Below are 13,448 nucleotides of genomic sequence, written 5' to 3'. Positions count from 1 at the left end.
TAAGGATTTACATGACAAACTCCTCTGAAAGTTTAATGTATCATTAAAACCGGAGTTGGTTTCTGTAAAAGGTTAAGAGAAGGAACTTTCTGGGGACAACAGTCTACTGCTGCTGTTTTTAAGAAGAGATACTACACTCTGAAAGCATGCAGTCTGGAATAATTACCTTCTGTATTGGTGGAAGTCTTCTACTCTCTCGATGCACTGCTTCTAGGGTTTCAATGTGCATAGCTACAATTCCTAGGAAGAATCAGAATATTCAAAATGAAAGAGTAAAACACAAACAGAATAAAAAGAAAATTAGGAATATTTTGGAATTAAAAACTAATCAGAACATAAATAAATAGCATGGCTAAACTACACGGAAGACAAGCAGTACAGGTCTTATGTTGGGAAAGTAGACCCACAAACAAGTAAAGGTCTCACTCAATTATCTCTGATATACAAAGTCTCTAATGTCTGCAAACTGATTACCTGGTATCATGCAATGAAGGCTCTTGATGTGATCTTGAGTAACTCCACTCTCTGTACAAACCTTGTCAATAAATCGGGTAATGAAACGCACAACAGAATTGGCAATGTCATTATTCTCTGAATCTTCAAACCCACTCTCCGTATCATAGCTCTCAGCAACACTTCCTGCAATACTAAGAAAGTCAAGGAGAGAAATTATGGTCAGTCCTCAAACACAACAGTTAATTAAACTTACTCAAAGAGATGTATACTCAAATAAGGGGCTCACTTAACTCCATGGTGCTTTATAAGTGATGGTGGTGAAACATGATGGTCTGCTTACCCATGTTTGAAAGCTACTGTCAGGCACTGTTCTTTGGACCCAGGTTTGTTTTTGTAAGGAATACCTTCTGTCACTCTCCCAAAAGGAACTCAGGAATCACAGAAAAGAAAGCAAATGAGGACCTCTTTCATTTATTATCTCATACCTAAACCTTCCAAGAAAACTTGTATTCCCAAGTTAATTACTAAATACAGCCAGACAAAGCAATACAGCTATCTTTGGCAGTTGGGAAACATGTTCACTGGTAGGCAAAATAAAAGAACTTTTTTTCAGCAAACAGCATATTCTTCCAAGTGGAGGGACAAAACTGTCCTATGAACTCCTCTCTTGTCAATATTTATCTCTCTCTGAGTGAATCACAACCCCTTTGGCAAGTCTGATGCCATCTTTCTTCTGTAGATGATACAATCATGCAAGAGAAGGGAACAAACTTGAAGTGGAACTAATGTGAAAGCTCAATTCCTGCCCTTGTTGCTTATTCAGCTCCCACTAGTAAACAAATATTACCTGCCTTCTAAGCCTTCTTTTAGACTGCCAACCATGGAAAGACTCCTTTGCATGTTCTAACCTACTTAGTTCTCTTTCCTCCAAATCCAACTGCATTAGCTGAACTGATGTTAAAGTAAAACTAAGCAGCAAATTCACATCTCATCATCCCCAAACATTAAAGAGCTTAGGTGCTTTAGCTACACACTATGTAGACTTTGAGAGAGTGAGGCCATCTATAATGGTAACTTTAAAAGGAAAGGAAAATATTGTTGATGGCCACAGTGGATGTCAACTTGATGATCAGTAGGAAATAAAGCTGAGGAGAAAGAGTGTGGATAGATTAAAGATCTTAAAAATTAAGTATATGAGTCTAGAATTGATGAAACAGTCTTGTGGGATTATGAGCAAGAAAGGAATGTGATGAAGTATTTCAGGAAGATTCTTTTTGCAGTAACAGCAGAATAAACTAGAGAAAGAGCAATTAAAAAAAAAACTAGGTGACATAATTCTGGTTTGAAGTTATTATGAACTGGGTTATGTTATTCACATCAAATAAGCAAAGGATGAACTAGAAACCTGTATAGAGAGAAATAAGAGATCTGTGCAGTTGACTGTACAGTGCACAATATGACTACAAGTAGTCTAGCCTAGAAGACCAGAAACTCTGAGCTTTTGTTGGCAAAAATGAAGTACCTGGGGATACTGAGAGGTTGGGACTGGAGATGCAGGCTTGTGGATGAGCTACCCTTCAGAATAGGAAGATTCCGGCACAGGGATTGAGAACAGGAAGGAAAGAGGAATTGCCTGAAAGAGCCTGAGAAGAATAATTTATGAGAGCTAGAAATACTACCAGGATGTTTCAGCATCACTGAAGACCCTAAAGGGTAGAATTTCACTGCTGTGGGGGTGATCAATTCATTTATTCATTCATTTAATCATTTGTTTAACAAAATATCTTTTGAGTCCCTATACGTGCAAAGATGCTGGCGATATAGTGATGAACAAAACAAAGGAGACAGACAGTAAGCAAACACATGAAAAGATATCAGATAATAGAAAAGCTCATGAAAGAAAAGTAATCCAAGGTAGGGGATACAAAGTGATGGAGGTGCTACTTAAGCAGGGAAGTCATGAAAGCCTCAATGCATAGGTGACATTAGAGTAGAGACTTAAATGAGGTGAGGGAGTGATTCTTGTGACTATTTAGAGAAAGAGTAATCCAGATTGAGGGAACAGCAAGTACAAAGGTCCTAAGGCAGTAACATGCTAGGAGAGTTTGAGGATTAGCATCAGCAGGGAGACCAGATCTGTTGACAAGAGAGTGACAGGGAATAAGAGTAGAGCAGTAGCCAGGGGCCAGATCCTGTTAGGCCTTGTGAGCCATGGTAAAGACCTTGGGTTTTATTCTCAGAGGTATAGGAAGTCATTGGAAGGCTGAGAACAGGCAGGGGTAAGGACATGAATACAGGCAATTGCAATAGATAGGTTGAGGAAAAGGCGGGCCGAAAAACAAATAATTACTTTGGCAAGAAGGAGCTCACTTGTAATTTTTCAGAGAGCTTTCTGTAAAGTGCTATGGCAGTAGGTGACTGAAGGGCTGGATCAATAGTGGGTGAAATATTTAAAAAGTCATACTACGAAAGAGAAGGGCATATGAGAAAGTGGCTAAGAACAGTAGGATGAGGTGAAGGTCTCTTAACAGAGAAGAGCTGAGCAAGTCTGAAAATGTGGAATAATGGTTAATTTTTTAGATATCTCCCCACAATGCTTTATTTTCTCTGCTAAACCCAGGCTGGCCCCTAGAAGAGCAGGAGGGTCTCCCTGTGTGTTCACGTTTTAGTACCTGTTGGTGACAATGCTGTTGCTCCCACTCTCCCAGTCAGCTGGAGCAGATATTCTCAGAAGCTTGTTTTTACTTGTGTCTAGTGGAACCAGCAGATTGACCATGAGGTTTGCAAAGTGAATGGCCTGACTGAAAACAGTGCTTTCCTCACGCTGCACCAGCTCCTGCTGAGTTGATTTGCTCAGAGTAGGCCAAAGGCGTAGCTGCTCGGCGGCCAGGTCCATTGCTGTCTTCTCCTGATATTGATCATCAGGAAGCCTATTCTAAAAAACAAGACAACACGATCAAAGGAGAACATCCATCATTTCATATGAGCTTCAAAAAATATGGAAGATATTTTAATAATTTTTCTGTCACACACATATCAGCAGAAATGAAAACATATAAACAAAACATAATAACAACAACAACAAACCAGCCCCAGTCTTCTTTCTTCCCAGATCCAGCAAACCTTGAGTAGAATGACAGGGGGCAGAAATGGAGCACAGATGGATCTGTTTCTCATGGCTAATGTTTCACTGCATTCATTTATCTCTATGGCTTCATTGCTTTTGAACTACTAGTTACAACAAACTGTTGACCTAAAGTTCCTCTAAATGCTCAATAATGAAGGCTTCAGTAGCATTTACTAACATTCTAATAAGTTTCTTTTCTTCTGCTCTTTGAGAGGAGATGGAATGAACCCAAATCACAAAAAAATACAGCTAGATTTCCTTATAAATGTGGGAGTCAAACATTACCACCCAGGTATATGGGTGATGATGTGGTTTTTAAGAGAGGTGCCATAGTAGGCTGAAAAGGTAGTACCAGTAACCCACATCTGCACAGCCCCTTTTTTTTTTCCTGAATTGCATCATTTATTTTGAATTTCTTTTAGACATGTAGAAAAGTTTCAAAATTAGTACAAAATTTCCACATCTCCCTCACCCATATTCCTAATATTAACATTTTACATATTCACAATATAGTAATTAGAACCAGGAAATTAGCATTTCACATTTTACTACTAATGTTTTTTGCTCCAGAATCTCATCCAGGATCCCATATTGCTTTTAGTGCTTATTTTTCTTCAGTTATCTCCTCAAGTCTATAAGAGATTCTCAGTTGGAACTTGACAAACTTGAAGAATACTGAATGGTTATTTTGGCAAATGAATTTGGTGATTAATTGCATTGCCAGGTAAACATGTGTCCCTAAATATTATATTTTAATTTTGGCATTTGTTGAAAGCTGTATAAATCAAATTGTGCAGTCATACTCTTTAGTGTTCAGCAGGAATTTGTGGAGGATTCTGATTTTTGTAGTGAGAGGAATGCATAGGTGTGCACATGTGCACATACACCCATATACACACATAACAACAAAGCAAAGGATTCTATCATCAGTCCGAACAAGTACTTAGTGATGGTGAAAGCCATTCTGAACCCCACTGTGGAGACCCATTGACAATCTAAGTAAAACCAGGCTTGTAACCCGGTGAGAAAAGATGGTATTACAAATACAAGTAGATGTGAGATCCTTCAAGGCAAATACAAAACAGACAAAGATAAAAAATTAACACAAAACAAAGCAAAATACAGATTTCTTGTTGTCTTTCCCCCAACCAAGTCTTCAGAATTCCCACCATATGGAGAGCCAGAATGGCCATGAAGAAAGCTTAACTTGACTTAGCTGAGAGCCAGATTGTTGAACAAGATGCCAAGACACAGCTGCCAGCCACTGGCACTTACCAGAAGAGCTGACGAGGGCAAGCCAGAGTGCAATAGGGCTTGCACAGCCCTTTATAGCTTGCAAACAGCTGCCATATCAATGTTCTAAGATACGTATCTAACCTGGGCTTAGGGAAAGAATTCTTTAGATGGGAGGACAGAGAAGCAGTGATATATATTTGCTATACAAATACTTTTATGATATACCAATGTCAGCATTACAGCTGCTTAAAACACTATCAAAAGCATCCCACAAGCCCAGTTATTTTTGGAGCAATGGCCCCAAACTAACAGTTTCTGTATATACTATATGTTACCCTTTACATTTGGTGTTTTGAAAGAAAAATCTGAGTTTTAAGTTAAAATAAGAAAACATTTCACAGTAACAGTGCACAATAATTTGGGATATTAGATAACAGAGAGTGCTATTTGTTATTAAGGTTTCAGTCCTTACCATATTCAATAACAGTCAGTTTATATGTTGAAAATTACACACGGCATATAAATATTTGAATACTACGTGCAGTTTCTGTTAGATATCTGGGTTCATTTATTTAACATAAGGCTAATTAAAAATGGAGGACAATGGAAAGGATTAGCAGCCAAGTATTAGCACAGCATGTGGAATTAAAAATTACTCTGAAATGAATCAACTTTGATAATCAGTCTTCAAGTCTGCTTTTTTGTCTGTTTTTTGTTCTATGTGCTTTACATGTATTGCCTAATGTAATCCTCAGAACAACCCTATGAGACGGGTATTGTTAATATCCTCAATTTATAGAAGGGAACATTGAGGCCCAGAAACATTCAGTTACTCTCCCTGAATGATACAGCCAGGGAGAGCTACAGCCAGGATATGAGCCCACATGGCTTTGTTTTGTGTGTGTGTGTATGTGTGTGTTTTAACTTTTTAATAAGGAAAATTTCAAACATATATTAAAGCAGAGAGAAGTGTATAATGAGCCCCCATGTGTCCACCACTCATCTTAAATAATTAACATTCTGCTATTTTTGTTTCATCTTTCTCCCCCCAACATTTGTTGTTGTTTTCTGGAGTATTTTAATCCTCATCGATATAATATTTCACCTGTCGATATTTCAGTAAGCATTTGTAACAGATAAGGACTTTTTCTTTCTTACGTGGCCATAATACCATCACTGCACCCCCCAAATTATTCCTTTATATCCTAATACTTGGTCCATGTTCAGATTTCTCTGATTTTTGAAAATGTCCTGTAGTGTGAATCAGGGCACAACCAACAAACATTGCATTTGATTGATGATTTTTATTCTCTTCCAATCTGTTTCCCCACCTTCTTTCCTCATGTCATTTGACTGTAAAAATTTACATATTCCGTATTCTGTTGCTTCTATCTTCATGGTGTCATTTAACATGTTCCTCTGTTCCTCTGTTACTTTTAATGTGGGAGTTAGAACTAGGGGCAGGATTAGATTCAGGTTTGACTTTTTGGACATAATCTTTCACGGCTGGCATTCTTCCTCCCTTTTGCGCATGATGTCTGGTATTCCACTTCTAAGCATATGAAGACTGTCCCATGGGTCTGGGTGGTACCAGCCTGATCAAGTCATGATATGGCTCCCATCAGTTTTTTCTTCAGTTTTAGCAACCAGTGATGACTGTTGTTAAGGTCCATTACTTCACATGATTTAGCAAATGGTGATTTTCTAATTCTGTCATTCTCATTAGCTGCGATTCTTCTCCAAAGCATTTTCCCCACATCAACTACTTGCTAATCCAGGCAGTCTGACTCTAGAATTTGTGTTTTGAATTTGTGCTTCTCAAACTTAACTGTGCATTACCCAGGCATCTTATAACAATTCAGATTCTGATTCAGTAGTCTGGGTGGAGACTAACAGTTGGCACTTCTAACAAGCTCCCAGGTGATGTTGATGCTATGGTCTACTGACAACACTTTGAGTAGCAAGGCAGACTAGATCATCTATTTTGTCTCTCAACTACATTTTTTCTGAATAAGTCTCTCCTCTATAGAATTACTAGCTTATCTATAGATGGAAAAGCTATTCTAATGCTAAACTGCAATTTGGTATTATCCTATGAAGGCAAGGCACAAGGCTGCTTGAAGTTCAATTCATAAGGATGATTATTTCTAACATCTATTGAGTATTTACTATGTGCCAAGTACTATTCAATGCACTTTACATGTATTAGACTTTTATCTTACAATAATCATAACCATTCATTTTACCAGTGAGGCAACTAAGGCCCAGAGAGGTAACATGACTTGCCTAAGACCAGACAGCTAGCAAATGACATTTAAAAATTTCACAGTAATTTAAACTACTCTTTCAAACTAAATATAATTTTATTTTTATGACAATAAAATATACAGAAATATATAGAATATAACTAAAAGAAGACCTAGATTTTATCGCTGGCTTATTTTTTGAGCAGAACTACAGAATCTGACATTTATTTCAGAGCGAACTAACTTTAATTTGACATTTATTCAAGGAAGTTACTTGCACAGAGACATACACCTAGGTATTTTAGGTTTGTTCTTTCTGTTCAACCTCTTATAATTGTTTCCAGGGAATTCTTACTTGTTAAAATACAATAAAGCAATTTTAATACTAAAGAACTGTATTACAAGTTATTACAGAAAAATATAATTTGAGAAATGAACGGAAGAAAGAAGCTCACCACAGGGCATCCTAAAGTAAACCCCAAATACACTTATAAGAAATGGCTAGATTTCCTTTTGTCCCAAGAATAACTGCATAAGCTTTCCTTAAAACCAGAATCCCAAACCCACACAAGAATCATTCTTCTCTTAGCTTACCTTTTGCTTCAGGTGTGGGGTATGATTGTCTTCCTTGGCTGAGAGATACAGGGAGCGAACCTGTTCCTGCACTGCATTGTAAAAGGTTGTCTCCCAAAATTGTTGATTCGTCCAAATGGGGTGGTCTTGCACACAGGTGTAAGCAAATTGGCTGACTCCAGGGGCAAGTTTCTGTGAGAACACACAATACACATCACCATGGGATGGACAGAATTATGACAGTTTAGAAGGTCACAGGGGCTATGGTTAACCATCAGTGTGATCAAAGGATTTCTTTAAAACATCTTAAGGCAATATAGGCTTAGCAATCAGCAATGCACTCATTTTAATTAGTAACCTTGGGCTTCCTATCAAATCCCTCAGGGACTCAGCCATTTCATCTATTAAAATGGACATAGCAACAACTAAAAATCAAAGTGCTTATAAGAATTAGAGCATCTGTACCATAGGCACTGAAAATTGGTAGCTATTATTAATATTAGGGCATACAATAAAATCCATCACAAGGTAAATATAAAACTCCAGATAATTAAAATTTTTTTCTATTTGGTTTTGAAGTGAACTTTTTGGGCACTAATTGGAATGTGAGTGAGCGAATATCTTGGCCTCACATACGGAATGAGGGTATGTAATGAATTTGGTACTCAGGAGGAACTGCACTCTTCCAAGTGTTCACTCTAGTCTATTACCTCTCAAAAAGACTGTTGTTTGGCTCACACACTCTCCACTTTTACCTCCAAAAGTCAAGGATATTAGGACTAATTATAAATTCTTATTTCAACTTGACAGAGTGCTACAGGTATTTTTTATTTCCCTTTGGAAAGATTTTTATTTATTATTTTTTTAAATTTTTATTTGTTAATTTTTAAATGCAATTTTATTGAGATATAGTCACACACCATAAAATCCATCTGGGGTATACAATTAATGGCACACAGTATCATCACATAATTGTGCATTCACAATGATCAATTTTAGAACATCTTCATTACTCCAGAAAAATAAATAAAAATAAAAAAGAAAACCCAAACAACCCATACCCCTTATTCCACCCCCCCCTAGTATTGGTGTGGTATATTTTTTACTATTGCATATTAAGAAATAACTGTTAACTACAGTCCATAGTTTGCAATAGGTACATTTTTTCCCCATATACCCCTCTACTATTAAATTCTTGTAATAGTGCCATACATTAGTTACAGTTCAGGAAAGAACTTCTTTAATCACAGTCATCGTCCACCACAAGATTCACTGTGTTACACATTCCTATGTTTTAACCTCAGCTTTCCTTCTACTGACATATGTGACTCTAAACTTCCCCTTTTATCCACATCCACCCACGATTAAGCACTGTTAATTATACTCACAATAATGTGCTACCATCTCCTCTATCCATTTCCAAACATTTTAGTTTGACTCAGTTAAAAATGCTGCACATATTAAGCAACCACTCCCCATCCTCCAGCCTCATTCTATATCCTGATAACCTATACTCTAGATTTTATGTCTATGAGTTTCAATATTATAATTACTTCATATTAGTGAAATCATACAATATTTGTCTTTCTGTGTCTAGCTTATATCACTTAAACCTAATGTCCTCAAGGTTTCTTCATGTTATCACTTGCTTCAAGACTTCATTCCTTCTTACAGCTGAAAATATTCCATCTCATGTATATACCACATTTTGTGTGGGCATTTATCAGTTGATGAACACTACAGTTGTTTCCAGCTTTTGGCAACTGTGAATAATGCCACTCTGAACATCGGTGTGTAAATGTCTGTTCATGTCCCTGCTGTCAGATCTTCTGGGTATACACCGAGTAGTGGGATTGCCAGGTCGTAAGGCAACTCTATACTTAGCTTCCAGAGGAACTGCCAAACTGTCCTCCACAGTAGCTGCACCATTTTACATTCCCACCGGCAATGAATAAGCGTTCCTATTTCTCCACATCCTTTCCAACATTTGTAGTTTCCTGTTTGTTTAATAGCAGCCATTCTAGTAGGTGAGAAATGTGATATCTTGTGGTTTTGATTTGTACTTCCCTACCAGCTAGTGAAGCTGAGCATCTTTTTCACGTGCTTTTTAGCCATTTGTCCTTTCTCTTTTGGAAAAAAACTCTCTTTGGCCTACTTTTTAATTGGGATGTTTGTCTTTTTATTGTTGAGTTGTAGATTCTTTATATATTCAGGATATCAAACCCTTATCAGATATATGGTATCCAAATATTTTCTCCCATCGAGTCAGCTACCTTTTCACCCTTTTGAAGCACAGAAGTATTCAATTGTGAGGAGGCCCCATTTACCTATTTTTTCTTTCAATGCTTGTGCTTTGGGTGTAAAGTCTAAGAAACTACCATCTATCACTAGATCTTGAAGATGTTTCCCTTCATTTTCCTCAGGAGTTTTATGGTACTGGTCCTTATATTTAGGTCTTTGAACCATTTTGAGTTAATTTTTGTGTAGGGTATGAGATGGGGTCCTCCTTCATTCTGTTACATGTGAATATCCAGCTCTCCCAACACCATTTATTGAAGAGAGAGTTCTGTCCCAGTTGAGTGGATTTTGGAGCCTTGTCAAATATCAATTGGTCATAGATCTGAGGATCTATTTCTGAACTCTCAATTCAATTCCATTCATCGATATGTCTATCTTTATGCCAGTAGCAGGCTGTTTTGACCACCGTGGCCTTACAACATGCTTTAAAGTCAAGAAGTGTGAGTCCTCCCACTTCATTATTCTTTTTCAAGATGTTTTTGGCTATTCTAGGCCCCTTACCCTTCCAAATAAATTTGGTAACTAGCTTTTCCGTTTCTGCAAAGTAGGCTGTTGGAATTTTTTTTGGTATTGCATTGCATCTGTAGATCAATTTGGGTAGACATTGAGCTTTCCAATTTATGAACATGGAATGTCTTTCGATTTATTGAGGTCTTCTCTGAATACTTTTAGCAATGTTTTGTAGTTTTCTATATCCTTTATATCCTTGGTTAAGTTCATTCCTAGATATATGATTCTTTTAGTTGTTATTGTGAATGGAAGTTTTTTCTTGATTACCTCCTTGGATAGCTCATTACTAGTGTATAGAAACATTGATTTTTGTGTGTTGATCTTGTATCCCACCACTTTGCTGAACTTGTTTATTAGCTCAAGTAGATTTGTCGAGTTTTTTTCAAGATTTTCTAAATATAGGATGTCATCTACAAATAGTGAAAGTTCTACTTCTTCCTTTCCAATTTGGATATCTTTTATTTCTTTTTCTTGCCTACTTGTTGTAGCTAGAAGTTCTAGCACAATGTTGAATAACAGTGCTGATAGTGGGCATCCTTGTCTCATTCCCTATCTTAGAGGGAAAGCTTTCAGTCTCCCACCACTGAGTATGATGCTAGTTGTGAGTTTTTCATATATGCCCTTTATCATGGTGAGGATGTTTCCTTCTGTTCCTATCTTTTGAAGTATTTTTATCAAGAAAGTTTGCTGGATTTTGTCAAATGCCTTTTCTGTGTCAACTGAGATGATCAGGTGGTTTTCCTCTTTGATTTGTTAATATAGTGTATTACATTAAGTGATTTTCTTGTGTTAAACCACCCTTGCATACCTGGAGTAAAACAGCATTGGTCATGGTGTATAATTCTTTCATTGTATTGTTGGTTTCAATTCGCAAATATTTTGTTGAGGGTTTTTGCATCTGTTTTCATTAGAGAGACTGGTCTGTAGTTTTCCTGTAATATCTTTCTGAGGCTTTGGTATAAGGGTGATGTTGGTTTCATAGAATGAGTTAAGTAGCGTTCCCTCCTCTTTGAATTTCTGGAAAAATCTGAGAAGGAATGGTATTAATTCTTGGCATGATTGGTAGAATTCACCTGTGAAGCCACCTGGTCCCTGGCTTTTCTTTGTTCGGAGGTTTTTGATGACTGATTCAATCTCTTTACTTGAAATTGGTCTGTTGAGACCTATTTCTTTTAGAGTCAGTGAAGGTGGTTCATGTGTTTCTAGGAATCTGTCCATTTCATGTAAGTTGTCTAGTTTTTGGGGGTACAGTTGTTCATAGTATCCTTTTAGATCTCTTTGATTTCTTCAGGGTGAGTAGTAATGTTCCCCCTGCCCCCCTTATTTTTGATTTTTAAAATTTGCATTTTCTTTTTTTTCCCTTGTCAGTCTAGCTAAGGGTTTTTCAATTTTATTGATCTTTTCAAAGAACCATTTTTTGATGTTGTTAACTCAACTGCTTTTTTTAATTCTCCATTTCATTTATTTCTGCTTTAATCTTTATATCTTTCCTTCTGCTTGCTTTGGGATTAGTTTGCCACTCTTTCTCCAGTTTCTCTAGTTGTTCCATTAGGTTGTTGGTTTTAGCTCTTTCCTCCTTTTTAATGTAGGTATTTCCTCTCAGCACTGCCTTCGTCACATCCCATAAGTTTTGATGGGCTGTGTTCTGTTTTCCATTCATCTTGAGATATTTACTGATTTCTCTTGCAATTTCTTCTTTTGCCCACTAATTGTTTAAGAGCGTGTTGTTTATCCTCCATATATTTGTGAAATCTCTGGTTCCCCAGTTGTTTTTTATTTCCAGCTTCATTCCATTATGAGCAGAGAAAGTGTTTTGAATAATTACAATCTTTTTAATTTATTGAGACCTGCTTTGTGGCCCAACAGAGGTCTATCCTGAAGAATGATCCATGGACACTTGAGAAGAATGTATAACCTGCTGTTTGGGGGTGCAATGTTCTGTAAATATGTTAGGTCTAGTTCACTGATCATATTATTATATTCTCTGTTTCCATATGAGTCCTCTTTCTAGATGTTCCATCTATTATGGGAGTTCTGTATTAATGTCTGTAGCTATTATTGTATAGACCTCTATTATTTCTGAGTTTTTGCCTCATGTATTTTCGGGCACCATGGTTAGGTGCATAAATATTCATGATTGCTATTTCTTCTTGGTGTATTGCCCATTTTATTAACATATAGTGTGCTTCTTTGCCTCTTGCAACAATTTTGCATTTAAAGTCTATTTTTTCTGTATTAGTATAGCTACCCCAGTCTTTTTTGATTACTCTTTGTATGGAATATCTTTTTCCAACCTTTCACTTTCAACCTATTTGTGTCTTTGGGACTAAGGTGAGTCTCCTGAAGACAACATATAGTTGGATCATACTTTTTTATCCATTCTGCCAATCTGTGTCTTCTGATTGTGATTTTAATCTGCTAACATTCAATGTTATTACTGTAAAGGCAGTACTTACTTCAGCCATTTTATCCTTCGGATTTTATATGTCATATCTTATTTTTATCTCTTTTTACCGTTTTAGTTACCCTTAATGATAATCTTCATTTCTACACTCTAATCCAAGCCTCTCTCTCCTGTCTTTTCTCTTCAGCCTAGAGACCTTCCTTTAGTATTTCTTGTAGGGCATGTCTCTTGTTAACAAACTCTCTCAGCTTCTGCTTATCTGTGAATATTTTAAACTCTCCCTCATTTTTGAAGTACAGTTTTATTAGATAAAGAATTCTTGGCTGGCAGTTTTTCTCTTTCATCATCTAAAATATATCATATCACTGCCTTCTTGCCTCCATGGTTTCTGATCAAAATTGGCACTTAAGTCTTATTAAGGATCCCTTGTATATGAGAAATTGCTTTTCTTTTGCTGCTTTCAGGATTCTCTCTTTATCTTTGGCATTTGACATTCTGATTAGTATGTGTCTTAGAGTAGGTTTATTAGGATTTATTCTGTTTGGAGTACATTGCATTTCTTGGATGTGTATATTTATGTCTTTCATAAGAACTGGGA

General features: G+C 36.7%; 1 protein-coding gene across 2 annotated transcripts in view; it reads right to left on the bottom strand.

The window, feature by feature from the left end:
* The window catches only part of SBF2 (SET binding factor 2), a 696,898-nt gene that overhangs the window by 82,402 nt on the left and 601,048 nt on the right, over positions 1-13,448 (bottom strand). For both annotated transcript variants that reach the window (XM_037839994.1, XM_037839995.1), the window contains exons 18-21: positions 7,660-7,830; positions 3,129-3,391; positions 475-647; positions 167-240 (exon numbers count right to left, since the gene is read on the bottom strand). In XM_037839994.1, the coding sequence (XP_037695922.1) occupies positions 167-240; positions 475-647; positions 3,129-3,391; positions 7,660-7,830 (681 nt within the window). The remainder of the gene's footprint in view (positions 1-166; positions 241-474; positions 648-3,128; positions 3,392-7,659; positions 7,831-13,448) is intronic.

This window comes from Choloepus didactylus, chromosome 6, assembly GCF_015220235.1.
Source record: "Choloepus didactylus isolate mChoDid1 chromosome 6, mChoDid1.pri, whole genome shotgun sequence".
In the NCBI taxonomy this organism is placed as follows: Eukaryota; Metazoa; Chordata; class Mammalia; order Pilosa; family Megalonychidae; genus Choloepus; species Choloepus didactylus.
The sequence above is the reverse complement of the archived record's forward strand: the minus strand, read 5'-3'. Positions and strand labels throughout refer to the sequence as shown.